Source organism: Sciurus carolinensis, chromosome 2 (assembly GCF_902686445.1).
Source record: "Sciurus carolinensis chromosome 2, mSciCar1.2, whole genome shotgun sequence".
NCBI classification, from domain to species: domain Eukaryota; kingdom Metazoa; phylum Chordata; class Mammalia; order Rodentia; family Sciuridae; genus Sciurus; species Sciurus carolinensis.
This window is the reverse complement of record NC_062214.1, coordinates 122,449,294-122,463,694: the sequence shown is the minus strand read 5'-3', so window position 1 is coordinate 122,463,694 and position 14,401 is coordinate 122,449,294. Positions and strand designations below refer to the sequence as shown.

The 14,401-nt window shown below is 40.0% G+C and overlaps 1 protein-coding gene across 3 annotated transcripts in view; it reads left to right on the top strand.

The window, feature by feature from the left end:
- Positions 1-6,126, top strand: part of Tep1 (telomerase associated protein 1) — a 39,884-nt gene extending 33,758 nt beyond the window's left edge. For all 3 annotated transcript variants that reach the window (XM_047540098.1, XM_047540096.1, XM_047540097.1), the window contains 12 exons: positions 553-660; positions 1,017-1,149; positions 1,237-1,313; positions 1,421-1,553; positions 1,685-1,821; positions 1,986-2,110; positions 3,232-3,378; positions 3,526-3,622; positions 4,797-4,902; positions 5,009-5,226; positions 5,340-5,444; positions 5,665-6,126. In XM_047540098.1, the coding sequence (XP_047396054.1) occupies positions 553-660; positions 1,017-1,149; positions 1,237-1,313; positions 1,421-1,553; positions 1,685-1,821; positions 1,986-2,110; positions 3,232-3,378; positions 3,526-3,622; positions 4,797-4,902; positions 5,009-5,226; positions 5,340-5,444; positions 5,665-5,787 (1,509 nt within the window). In that variant the 3' untranslated portion in view covers positions 5,788-6,126. The remainder of the gene's footprint in view (positions 1-552; positions 661-1,016; positions 1,150-1,236; positions 1,314-1,420; positions 1,554-1,684; positions 1,822-1,985; positions 2,111-3,231; positions 3,379-3,525; positions 3,623-4,796; positions 4,903-5,008; positions 5,227-5,339; positions 5,445-5,664) is intronic.
- The last annotated feature ends 8,275 nt before the right edge of the window (positions 6,127-14,401 follow it).

The window sequence follows — 14,401 nt, the reverse complement described above, 5'->3', positions numbered from 1 at the left end:
ATGCCCTGGCCCTATAGCTAGAAAGTACTGCTATGACTTCTTTGGTTCCAAGGCACAACAGGAGTCTCAAATTATGCACTTGGTGAAGTCTAGCTTCCCACTGTAGAGAAGAGATGAGAAAGGAGGGTATACAGTTGAATAGTCTATCCTACCCTTACCTTCTAGACAGAGCTCTCCTTAGCATTGTGGATTATTCACCTTTATCTGTATTTGTTGATTGACATTCTGTTAATCATAAGGATAATAATTTTATCTGCTCATTGTGTACTAAACAGAGTGTTAAGTCCTTTATATAGAGGCACTTAGCCCCACAATCACTATCTCAGACAGGTACACTAATCATTACCTTCCTTGGATAGTTGAGCAACCCAAGGCTCAGAGGAGTATACTTGTCCCAGATCACAAAGCAATGAATGGCTGAGCTGGGATTTGAGCCCGGGATAGCCCATGTTCTTGATTACCAGACTTATTGCCCGCCAGTCCCCATTGTGAACATACAGAGATGCTGAAGAGATGCCAATAATCCCACTCCTCTGACTTCTGCCTCTGCAGCTCTCCTGCTCCACTGATGGCTCTGTGGGGCTCTGGGACCCCGAGTTGGGACAGCAGCTTGGTCAGTTCCTGGGCCATCAGAGTGCTGTGAGCGCCGTGGTGGCTGTGGTGAGAAGGCAATAGTTTGCTGGGTGTCTCTGGAAGGGTTAGTGGGCTTTGGGAGGCTGGATGCATTGAGTATCTAATCTAGGAGTGAAAAGAATGAGGTCCTTGGGACTGGATAGTAGGGTTGAGGCTGAGAGCTGATGTGAGGAAAGAGAGAGAGAGAGAGAGATGGAAACCTGAAAATATGGCATCCTATCATGGCTTTGTGGCAGGATTGTAGTTCTGAGCCACCCAACTGTTTTGAGTTCTCACTCCATGACATCTTCCAACTTCCTGATGCTCAGCTCTCATCTCTTAGAGGAAGTCTTACTTCCCATGTCCTGCTCAGTAATGACCCTGTCCTGTGCTCTTGGGTGCAGGAGGAACATGTGGTGTCTGTAGGCCGGGATGGGACCTTGAAGGTGTGGGACCATCAGGGCGTGGAGCTGACCAGCATCCCTGCTCACTCTGGACCCATCAGTCACTGTGCAGCTACCCTGGAACCCCACTTAGGTAGTGAAACGTCAGCCACTTCCCTTCCTGCCTCTTTCCTGCTCCCTTGCTTCTTTCCTTCTTCTGATCCGGTCTGTCTCTTATCAGCTGGACAGCCTGGATCAGATCTTCTAGTGGTGACTGTTGGACTGGACGGGGCCACACGGTTGTGGCATCCTCTCTTGGTGAGTTCCCTGTAAAAACCTGGGATGGGGGAAGGTGTGGAAGACATGTGGGACAACCATCTGTTGGCTCAGACCCTCAACGGCCCATCTGCAACCCTTCCTCCTAGGTGTGCCAAACACATACCCTCCTGGGACACAGTGGCCCAGTCAGTGCAGCTGCTGTTTCAGAGACCTCAGGCCTCCTGCTCACCTCCTCAGAGGATGGTTCTGTGCGGCTCTGGCAGGTACCTAAAGAAGCAGGTGAGTGAGGTACAGACAGAGGCAAGGCGTGAGAGGGTTCTGTTACCAACACAGAGAAGGTCGAGGGTAATTGCTCTCTTGTAGCTCAGCAGTAGCCCAGCTCCTAACAAATGACTTCCTGTCTTTTCCAGATGAAATATACAGACCTAAGAGTTCCTCAGCCATCACTGCTGTGACCTGGGCACCAGATGGTTCTATGGCAGTGTCTGGCAATCAAACTGGGGAACTAACACTGTGGCAGAAAGCTAAGTCTGTGGCCACAGCACAGGTGAGCTGAGGCAACTCAGTTCTCTGTCCACGTGAATTCTGCCCTGGTTGCATGTTTCCTGGTATCTGCCAGGGTTAGAGGTTGCACCTATGTCTGGGAGGGGAAGGAAAGAAGGTAATCCTGGCTTCTCAGAAATACTGAATTAAACTTCTCTTATACACCAGGCTCCAGGCCGTGTCAGTGCTCTGATCTGGTACTCGGCACACACCTTCTTTGTCCTCAGTGCTGATGAAAAGATCAGCGAGTGGCAAGTGGAACTACAGAAGGGTTCAGCTTCCAGAGATTTCAGGTGAAACAGAGCAGCTGGGTGAATGTGGTAGGAATGGTCATCTCCCTATACCAGGGATTTTATTCAAATAACTCTACTCCTACTTCTGAAATAGGTCAATAGGATGTTAGTTGTTGTGCAGGCAATTGTTGTTTGCATCTGGTCATGACAACTTTAAATGAGTAATTCTCAAAAGCTCTGGGCCAGGCAGTGTGAACCGGATACAAATGATTCTTTAATTAGGATGCCTACAGTTTCTCCTGGGACTGCAGAATTTGAGAAATTTTAGGAAAGACTTGATAGTTGAGGTTGGGCACAAAGAATGGAAAGGACTTTTCTGGACCAGTAAAGGGAGTAGTGTTTCAGGAAAAGGAAGTAGCGTTAATGAAAGGTACATAATATTCCAGATGTAGCCAAGATCTTGGGTTCCTGCAGGGACTGTATGGGGGAGACACAGTGGAGCAAGTGGAGGACTAGACTGAAAGATAAACTGGGGGTTGGCTGTAGAGGGTACAGTGCCAGGTATTTTGAATAGAATAATGATCCGAATTTTATTTATCACTTATTTACTTTACTAATTTATATTTTTGGTGGTGGGGATCAAGCCCAGGGTCACACACACACACACTAAGCACACACTCTTCCACTGAACTACACCCCTATTCCCATGATCTGAATTTTAGAGTGAGAACTCTGGTGATAATATATGGGATGGACAGTGGTGGTGAAATACTGAGAGAAGACTGAGTCCTGATGTGGGAAGTAGAGATGAGAAGAAAAGATACAAATTTAAGTATGTGTTGTGGGTAGAATGCACAGGACTTATTGATCAGTTGCAGGTAGGGAGATAAGGGAAAAATAAAAATATTAGTGATTCCTAGTTTGAGCAAGTAAGGGGATGGTGATGGTGAATATAAGAAAAATAGGGGCTGAGAATATAGGTCAGGTGTAGAGCACTTGTCTGGCATGCTCAAGCTCCTGGGTTTGATCCCTGATCCTGCAAAAACAAACAGAAAAATGAGGAACAGGAATTAGAGGGGCATTAATGTTTTTGTTTTATGCTTCACTCATGAGGAATTCATGGGGAACTAAGGGAAGTTAACTAAAGTAGGATATTTTTCTGTCCATGTACATTTTTCTAGCTATAGTCTTCATCTGAAACGAGTTCTGCAGGACTTGGGGGTCCTGGTAGGGCTGTGCCTGGCCCCTGATGGATACTCCCTCATCTTGGCCAAAGCAGATCTGGAATTACTACACATGAAGCCAGGGGATGCTCCCTCCGTAATAGGGTAAGATCCAAAATGCTCTTCTCTCCTGAGCTGGAGAAAGAAAAAGTGGGTTGGTGGTTACCCTGAAGTAGAATACAACTTAGAACAAACACTGGGGTCTTAAAGAGAAGGGATCCTGACTCAGCCTCTTACTTTCTTATAAACCAGGAAAAAGTATGCACAACATCCTGTGATATTGTCTACCCACAAGGAGTATGGTGTGTTTTTCCTGCAGCCAGGGGACCCTGGAGTTCTTTCTTTCTTGGTAAGTTCTATTTGGCTATGTGTTAAAGCTAACATTTGTCTTGGACCAGTGTTTTTAAACCATGGGGCCCATCATGCAGGATATAGGGAAGGGAAAGGCATTTGGCTCCAAATCTCCTTATCCTCTTCAGCTGGAGCAACACCACTTTAGAGCCTTAGATATTGGGTTTCCATGTGAGATTTCATTGATATGAAAAAGAGTTCCACTTTTTAAAACATTGTGGGAAATCATAAACCTAGGAGCTTTCTAAATTGCATTTTTTTTCACATCTCTTATCTTGCTGCTGTGAATTTTAGTATCATGAAGGCAAGGACTGCATCTTGTCCTCTCATCATGCTTAGTAGTTGGTTACCTTGTAGGTATTTGATACTTTCTAGATGTTCACTTCAAGGATAGGTTCCTGGGAGCCCCTTGTCTCCAGAAAGTTTATTAAATACTGATCTGCTATCCTTGATCCAGTGATTCCACTTCAGGTATATACCTAAGAGAAATGAGTACACATTCTCTCCAAGAGACAGGTATAAGAATGATGATAACAGCTTTATTTTTCATAACCAAAACAACCTAAAACTCTATATATAGAAAAAATAATTTGTCATATACTTATACAGTGGAATGCTTAATGGCAAGAAAAGAAAGAATGTGATTATTGAATGTTGATGAATGAAACAATACAGACTTATGTCATAAGCATTATTCTGGGCAAAGGAAGCTGGACTCAGAAGAGTCTGTACTATACAGTTCCATGTAAATGAAGTGTAAGAACAAGCAAATTACTTTATGGTGACAGAAGTCAGAATATTGTTGGCTCTGGGGACAGCCTGGAATTGACTAGGAAGGGGCAAGAGGGTAACTTTGGGGGTGATAAAAACATTCTACATCTTGATCTGGGGATGATGGCATGGATGCATGCATGTGTGGGAATTTCTTGCAATGTACAGTTAAGATGTGTGTACTTCACTGTATCTACATTATAATATTTATCTTTTTTCATGTGGTGCTGGGGATTCAACCCAGGATCTTGCACATGCTAGGCAAGTGCTTTATCAACTGAGCTATATTCCCAGCCCTGTACTATACTTTTAAAAAAGCATCCTGACCATCCTAGAGCAGAAAACTCTTGCTTCATCCAGCAGATATGGGTAGCTAAACAAAGTTACCTGTCCTTACACAGAAACAAAAGGAATCAGGAGACTTTGAAGAAAGCCTGGATTTTGACCTGAATTTAGAGAATCCTAGTAGGACCCTGATAACAATAACTCAGGCCAAACCTGAATCTGGTGAGTAGAAATAGAAGGACCCAAGGATCCCTGAAATGGCCTAGGGGAGCCTGGCAGACCCTTCAGGACCTGAGATCTGGCTCTAACTATGCCTTTAAAATGGCAGAGTCCTCATTTTTGTGTGCCAGCTCTGATGGGATGCTGTGGAACCTGGCTGAATGCACCCCTGAAGGAGAATGGACCACAGGTAATATCTGGCAGAAGAAAGTAAAAATGTCTACAACCCAGACTCCAGAGACAGACCCATCTATGTGCTATGAATTAAATACCAACGTGGAAACCTGGCCAACAATCACACATCTCAAGACACGGCAGCGTAGAAAGGTGAGTTTGAGGGAAGGGTCACAAAGGTAGGAGAGGAGGCTTTATGTCTGTACAGTAGACTTCTATGCTTCCTTAACTGAAGACTCACTGTGACACTGTCCCACTCCTCTCAGATTCACTCAGGCTCTGTCACAGCCCTCCATGTGCTGCCTGAGTTGCTGGTGACAGCTTCAAAGGATAGAGATGTTAAGCTGTGGGAGAGACCCAGTATGCAACTGGTAAGTGTGTGTGTGTGTGCATGTGCAATAAAGGGGCTAATGGAATGTTACAAGAGAATAAATTTAGGATAAAGGGCAAAAGATTTTTAAAAATCTGTTTCTTAAATCCCTCTTGTACTGACTTATGTGTTTCTGTAAAAAGACATTGACATGAGTGAAAAATAAGTAAGAAGACCCTAGTCTTGTAGCCCTCACCAATCTTGTTTTCATTCTCTTTTAGCTGGGCCTGTTCCAATGTGAAGGGGCAGTGAGCTGCCTGGAACCTTGGCTGGGACCCAACTCAACCCTGCACCTAGCTGTGGGAGACACACAGGGCAACGTGTACTTTCTGTCCTGGGAATGAAAATGCACTACTCATGGGAAGGATGATACCACTTGTGCTACAGATGCAAAGCCTGAAAATTAGTGGCTGTTTTCTTTTCTTTTTCTTTTTCTTTTTCTTTTTGGTACTGGGATTGAACCCAGGCATGCTTAACCACTGAGCCACATTCCCAGCCCTTTTTTAATTTTTTATTTTGATACAGGGTCTCCCTAAGTTCCTGAGGCTAACTTTGAACTTGCAATCCTCCTACCTCAGCCTCCCCAGTCTCCGGGATTATAGTCATGCCCCACAGCACCTCCTTCCAGGGGATATTTTCTTAATAAGATTATAAAAATAAAGTGTCAGAAACTCTTAGGTACAGCCTTGCCTGTGTTCTCATGTGCATTTAGATCAGGAATATGAATGTTCTTGGGGTTGGGGATATAACTCAATTGGTAGAGTGCTTGCCTTACAAATACAAGGCCCTGGGTTCAATCCCCAGCACTGTTAAAAAGAAAAAAAAAAAAAAAAAGGAATATGGATGTTCTGATATGTTTTTATTCTAATTTCACATTAAGTCTTATTAGAACTGCAAGAAAGTGAACCTCAACCACATTTGTACTCTGAAACTGTGCTTTAGAATTCCTGGAGGAAGAACAAGAGTGGTGTTTACGAACACTTGGTTTGAATAGAGAGCTGAAGAACTCTCATTTAAAAGAAGATAAAAAGGGAGGTGCGGGACTGGGATGTAAGTAGGACAACACTGACAACATTAGGCTCAGAACCTACTGCCCAGATGAAAGGTGAGAAGCCAAGGCACTAAAACCAGACCCAGTCTCCTTGACTTTCCACATGACTTGCAAGCATTAGTCACCAGAGTAATTAACATTCTCGGGGGAAAAAAAAAAAAATCACAAAAGTGTGTCTCTCTCAACTTGAGGTTTACAAAGCCTCAGGCATGTTGGAAGTTGAAACAGTCTTACTCATGAACTTAATATAGATTTACATGGTCTTACTATAGGAAAACAAACAAAAGTTCTAGAACTTTTTTAAAGTTCTTATTTTTTAAAAATATTTTTTGATGTTGATAGACCTTTATTTTATTCATTTATTTATATGTGGTGCTGAGAATTGAACCCAGTGCCTCACACATGCTAGGCACTAAGCACTCTACCACTGAGCCACAATCCCAGCCCTAAAGTTATTTAAAAAAAAAAAAAAAAAAAAAAAAAAAAAAAAAAATATATATATATATATATATTTAGTTGTGGTTGAACACAATACCTTTATTTTATTTATTTATTTTTATGTGGTGCTGAGGATCCAACCCAGTGCCTCACATATGGGAGGCAAGCACTCTACCATTGAGCCACAACCCCAGCCCCTAGGACCTTTTTATTTTCCTAAAATTTTATCTTATGGAAGAGGTAATTCCTTCAGGCTCCTTCTAAGAATTAAGGAAGAAAGAAACTAAAAGAATTCAAGGACTTGTATAAGACAAGCCAGGACTATGACAGGGATTTTGTCCTTGGTCGATAGGATTCTCTCATAGAAATTCCACTGTACTGTGAAATACAAATGAATTTTAAGGCTTGGGGAGTTTAGTGTACTGCCGTTTGCTGTCAGGTTTCCCAGATTCCAGTTTTTACGTAGAGAGGTCATCCAAAGGACTTTACCTTTTCTACCCAATGCCCTATGACCTCTCAGCTACAGGATAAGGACATCAGCTGATATGTTTTGATAGGTCATGCTTCTATCTTTTCACATTTGCCTCATGCAAAGGCTCTAAATATACCTTTTGGATCACAACTTCCATATGTACCTTGTGACTGGAAGTCCTACTTGAGAGTAATTTGAAATTTATGATCTATAATCCTACCCAGAAATCCTGCAGAGAACCATGCTTTATCCTAAAAGTCACTACAGGGCTGGGGGTTGTAGCTGAATGGTTGCCTAGCATACACCAAGCCCTGGGTACAATCCCCAGAAAAAAAACGGGGGATCACTGACTTCAATCTTTTAATTTTGCTTTCCTAAAATCATGGATCATGGGCAGGAAGAAGCTCTAGTTGTCTGTCTTCCATTCCCTGAAAATTTTACAAAAATCCCTAGAGGTATGGGGTGGATAATAACAAAGACTAATATGCTCAATAGATTCAGCCTTGTTGACTCTTAGGGGGTTTCCCCCCACCGTTTCTTATCTTGGAGGTATACAACCAGGTCATAGTATATTTGTGGGATCATAGTACATTTGCTATGAGAAGACAAGAACAGACTTTAGTAAGAGTGAATGCAGTTGTCCCCCATCCATAGTTTCAGTTATTTATGTTCCACCATAGCCTGAAAATATTAATGGGAAATTGCAGAAATAAGCAATTCATTAGTTTTAAATTGCATGCCATTCTGGGTAGCTTGATGATGTCTTGCTCTGTCCTGCTGCGGTCCAGCCAGGACACGAATCATCCATTTCCCCAGTTATTTACTTAGATCAAATATTGTGGTACTGCAGGGCTTGTGTTCAAGTAGCCCTCACATAGTGGCCCAGCACCACATTACAATGCCTACAGGATTCACTTCCCTTCATCCCATCCTGTAGGCCTTATATCATCTCACAGTACCACTAGAAGGGTGAGCATGGTGCAACAAGATAGTTTGAAAGGGAGACCAGGGCTGGGGAGATAGCTCAGTTGGTAGAGTGCTTGCCTTATAAGCATAGGGCCCTGGGTTCAATCCCCAGCACTGTGAAAAAAGAAAAAGAGAAACCAAACACATGTAACTTTTACTGCAGTATATTGTTATAATTGTCCTATTAGTTTTGTGGTTAATCTTTTATGGTTCCCATTTTATAAATAAAACTATCCTAGATATATATGTCTGTAGAAAACAGGGCATAGTATATATAGGGTTCAGTATCATCAGCTGTGGTGTTATGCATCCACTAGGGGTCTTGGAATTTGCCCCCCATGCATAAGGGGGACCACTGAATGTACTTGAGGAGTTGAAGAGAAGATCCAATTAGGTTTAACATAACTATCTTTTAGGTTCTTACCATTAAGTAAAATTTTAGTGTCTCCTAGTGCCTGGGTAAGTTCTAGAGTCATAGCCTCTGGACTGAGGGATAATAGGACCTAGCCTCTCCTACCCATCCACAAAAGCATCTTTTTCATATACTAAATTTTTATGCATCTATTTTTATTTTTATTTTTGGTACCAGGGATTGAAACAGGATGCTTAACCACTGAGCCACATCCCCCAGCCCTTTTTTTCTTTTTTCCCATACTGGGGATTGAACTCTGGGGCACTGGACCACTGAGTTACATCCCCAACCCTATTTTGTATTTTATTTTGAGACAGCATCTCACTAAGTTGCTTAGGACTTCACTAAGGTGCTAAGACTGACTTTGAACTTGCGATCCTTTTGCCTCAGCCTCCCCAGTCTCTGGAATTACAGGTGTGCACCACTTTGCCCACATACATCTATTTTTATATACCCATCTACATCTGTTTTTGAAATCTAGAGCAAAGACACTCAACGTTTGGTTCAAGGACTAGTGCTAGCCCATAAGTTATTAATGGTTCTCAGTGAGATAAATATAGAAGTTGAGAATAAGCATTTAAACTACATAGGCATTTGAAAAGTAATCTTAGAGCCAACAAATTTAATAATAAAAACAGCCTTGTTTTTTGTTCACTTTTTATTTCATTTTACTAGTAATTACATTTTACTGAAGTATTATTTCATCACAGTTCAGATTAAAACAAAGAAACAAACTGGTTATTCATCACAGAAGGCCTGAACAGCACTTCCTTAGAGAGATGAGTAACAGTGACTAGATGCATGACTTGGAACAAAACTGAGTTCCCATCTCCATGCCTCCCTTTCCCCACCTATAAAATGGTCATAATGATGGTGCCTACTTCATTGGGCCCTTAATAGCTTTAAATGAATTAAGTAGTGTGAAACTAACTTGGTCTAAGTTAAGTGTTTAATAAATGCTACCTTGACTATTCTTTTTGTTTTCCAGTGGTACAAGTATCCTCTCATTATTCTTTCACAAAATGGTTATTAGTTTATATTTAATTAATTAGATGAAACCTGGATTCAGAAATTCAGTTTTCAGAAAATACACATGTGAAACTGACATTCTTTCAAACACCTAATCTTTCCGTCCAGGGTGATGGGTGTTTCTATATCAGTTAGGATATTGAGGTTATACTGTGGTAACAACCCCCAAATATCAACAGCTTGAAATAGTAAAGATTGATTTCTTATTCATGTTCCATGTCCAGTGAGGGGGCTCTTTATTTAACTCACACTAGGGACTTTGCTTCATGTAATGAGTAACTGCTGGCACCTGGAAATAAAGCACCCTCTCCCACTCATATTTCATAAATATTAGCAGAGAAATCACATGACTGTACTAATGTCAAGGAAATTGAATTCTGTCATGTATCTGTAAGGAGAACCAGGAATCAAGTACATATATACCCTGTGTTAGTCAACTTTTCATTGCTATGACAAAACCTGGGAAGATGAACTTAGAGGAGGAAACATTTGTTTTGCCTTAGTCCATAGTCACTTGGCTCCATCACTGTGGGCTTGTGATGATGCAGAACCTCGTGGCAGGGAGCATGTGATGGATCAGAGCTGTTTATGATGGACAGCAAGCAGGAAGCAGGAGCCTGATATACTCTTTCTAGGACATGTCCCCAGTGACCCACTTCATCCAACTAGGTGCTACTTCCTTCAGATTCCATCATCTTCCAATAGTTCATTAAATTATTAACCCATCTTTGGATTAACCCATTGATATAATCAGAGTTTTTATGATCCAATCACTCCCCTAAAAGGTTAAGGTGATTACCATTATTTATTTTTTATTTTTATTTTTTTGTGGTAGGGGAGGTTGATGGTGTTAGGGATTGAATCCAGGGTCCCGCCCATGCTAGCTAAGTGTTCTACCACTGAGCTACACCCTCAGCCCAACAATTTTTGTTTTTAACTGTACCTTGACTATATTCTGTTAGAAGCAAATGACCAAGTTCATTTCACACAAGAAGAAGCAAATTAAATCTCCAGGATGGAGAAGTATCAAAGAATTTGTGGTCATATATCAAAAATTACAATAATAAATTTTGAGATAATTTTTTTCTTTTTTTGTAGGTACTGGGGATTGAACCAGGGGTATTCTAACACTGAACTACATTCCTGCTTTTATTTAAAAGGTGTTTTTAAATTTTTTAAAAATGTTTTGAGACAGGTTTTCACTAAATTGCCAATGTTGACCTCAAACTTTCTTCAGTCTATCAAGTTTCTGGGATTATAAGCAGGCATGGACCACCACAGCTGGCAAGATAGGTTTTTGGAGTCTGTGCAAACATCCTGTTTTGACAACTAATTTTACCATTTGTTTATGGATCTGTGTGTGTGTAGTGCTGGGGATTGAATCAAGGGCCTAATGCATGCTGGACAAATGCTTATCTATCACTGTACTGCACTATACCCTAGTCCTGTCTACGAATCTTTTTTTCTTAACCTTGGCCTCCAACTCACATTGCTCCTGAATAGCTGGGATGATAGGTATATGCCACCATGCCCAGTTTATGTATCATGATTGCAACAGTTATTACTGTGTTTTTCTAATAGTGAACTTCTATTTTCCTTACGCTTTCTACATTATTAATTGGAATTCTTCTAAAAATAATCTTATCACTTATCCATTTATTTATTTATTCGTCATTGAATTGTCACTGCTTCTTGGTTACCAACATTCTTCTTGTTACCACACATTTTTGTGTGAGCATTTCTCCATTCTCTTAGTTGTATAGGTAGGAGTGGAATTTGTAGTTTCATGATAACTCTTCATTCAACTATTTGAGGAAAGACCTGTTTTCCAAAGCAGCTGCTCTACTTTGTAGTCCTCCCAGCAAGGTGTATGGGTCTTAATTTGTCCACATCATTGCAAACATGTTATTGTCTGTCTGATTATGGTCATGCTAGTTGGTATAAAGTAGTAACTAACTATAGTTTTGATTTGTATTTCTTTAATGCATAATAATTCTAAGCATTTTTTTATGTGGTCATTTGGATTTTTCTTTGGGAAATGTCTGTTCAAATCCTTTGTTTTTAGTTGGGTTGTCTTTTCACTGTTGCATTTTAAGAGTTCTTTATATATTCTGGAAACCAGGCCTTTATCAGACGATTTTCAAACATTTTCTCTTCTTTCATAGGTTATCTTTTCACTTTCTTAACAGTGTCATTTCATGGGCAAAAATTTTTATGCTTTTTTTTGACTGGATATATTTTATTTATTGATGGGCAAAACCAACAATTGACAGTAGTACAGAACCTTCGGAAACAGAAGATTAAAAATTTTTAAGTCCATACTTCTCAAAACTGTAGTAAAATTTCCCAAGTGTGATATTTCCACTATAATGCACAAATCAATAATAACTAATGTGTTAACTTCTTTCTTTGGACCAAAATATGTTCTATAAACTGTTAAAGAGGAAAGTTGTGTGTCAATTTGGACTACTTAATTTTAATGAATATTTATAAGTATTCAATGATGCACCCTAACCTTGCACCAAGACAGCTTAGTAATAAATTATTTTAAAGTAATACCAGCAACAATTTAAAAAGAATTGTCTGATACACTCCTCAGTGCCACTCATGTAAGGTGCGTTTATCATTACTACTGCAGCACTTTTAGCAAACCACACAAGTCAGTTTTTGGAAATATGCTGACATCGTGTGCACTGAAAATTCTAGGCTCATGGCTTGCAGTGTGTAAGAAGACAAGTGCACATCCATATGCCACTGAATACATTGCTGCTGTTTACTTTTTAAGTGGTGTGATGAACAGAATTACACCATACAACAATTATGCAATGAAGGGCTATAAACCAATTTTTGGAGTGAAAAAACAGGGTGTGATGATTATGTGGTGGTGACAATTATGCGGTGAAATATAGTATTCTTTTCTCATTGAGTGGTTTTGGCACCACTGTTGAAAACGGAGGGGATTTTGGGATTCTCAGTTCTGTTCCATTGATCTATGTCTACCCTTATGCCAACATCACATTGTCTTATTGTAGCTTTGCAGTAAATTTGTAATCAAGAAGTGTAAGTCTTCTATCTTTGCCCTTTCTCAAGATTGTTTTGGCTATTCAGGATCCTTTTGCAATTCCATTTAAATGTAAGGTTTTCTTGTCCATTTCTACAAAAAATATTAATTTTCCAATCCATGAACCCAGGATGACTTTCCATTTGTGAAGGTCTTGAGTTTCTTTCAAGTGTTTTGTGTGACACCTGGTGGTGCATGCCTGTAATCCCAGCGACTCAGGAGCCTGAGGCAGGATTGCAAGTCCAAGGCCAGCCTCTGCTACTTAGTGAGACCCTGTCTTAAAACTAAAAAAAAAAAAAAATAATAAAAAAACCAACTGGGGACGTGGCTCAGAGGTTAAGCACCCCTAGGTTCAATCCCTGGTACCAAAAATAGAAAACAAAAACTATTGCATTAAAATAATATAAAAACAACAATGGTTTGTAGTTTCAAATATACAAGTCTAGGGCCTTGCTATATTAGGCAAGCATACTAGCACTAAGCTACATCCCTGGTCCCCATGTTATTTTTTTGATGTTTGATGGGATTCTTTTCAGATTATTACTAATATATAGGAATATAAGCAATTTTCATGTGTTGATCTTGTCTCTTGCAGTGTTGTTGAACTTTGCTCTAATATTTTGTGTAAATTCTTGAGAAATTTCTATGTATAAGGTCATGTATTTTTCAGTTAGTCTTAACCTCCTTTTCAATCTGTATGCCTTTTTTAAAATATATATTTTTTAGTTGTAGATGGACACAAATACCTTTATTTATTTTTATTTGGTACTAAGGATTGAACACAGTACCTCGCATGTGCTAGGCAAGTGCTCTACCACTGAGCTACAACCCCAGCCCCTCAATGGTATGCCTTTTTAAAGTTTTTCTTTGACTAACTACCATGGCTAGAACCTCCAGTAAATTGCTGAATGGAAGTGGTGAGAGCAGACATCCTGGTCTTATTCCTGATCTTAGAGTATAAGCTTTCTTTCACCATTAAGTGTGGTGTTAGCTGTGAGTTTCTCAGAGATGTCTCTTTATCAGGCTGAGGAAACTCTCAACTCTTATTCCTAGTTTGTTGGATGTTTATCATGAAAAGATGTTGCTTTTTTTTTTTTTTTGGTACCAGGGATTGAACCCAGGGGTCTTAACTACTGAACTAAAGTTCACTTCAGTTTTAGTAGTAGCATAATACTTCAATGAATGAATATATTTGACTAGTTCCTTAACTATGAATCTTTTTGTGTACATCAATGTTGTAGTGACATCATCTGTAAGTTGCAGAACACAGAGTATGTATGTTTTACATTTTGATCAATACTGGTAATCTGGTTTCTAAAGTTATAGGTTATTAACTTCATTTAAACATTTATTAGAGAGTGCGGGTATAGTTTAAGGCTTTGGGTTCACTGTCTTGCACCAAAATAATAAAAATTAAAAAATCTTCATTATTATTTAAGGATGTCTGTTGCATGTGTTTAAAAATAATCAGATCTGATCTGGATTTTAGTACTTCTTTGATGGAAAAGTTTGTGTAAACTCATCCGACT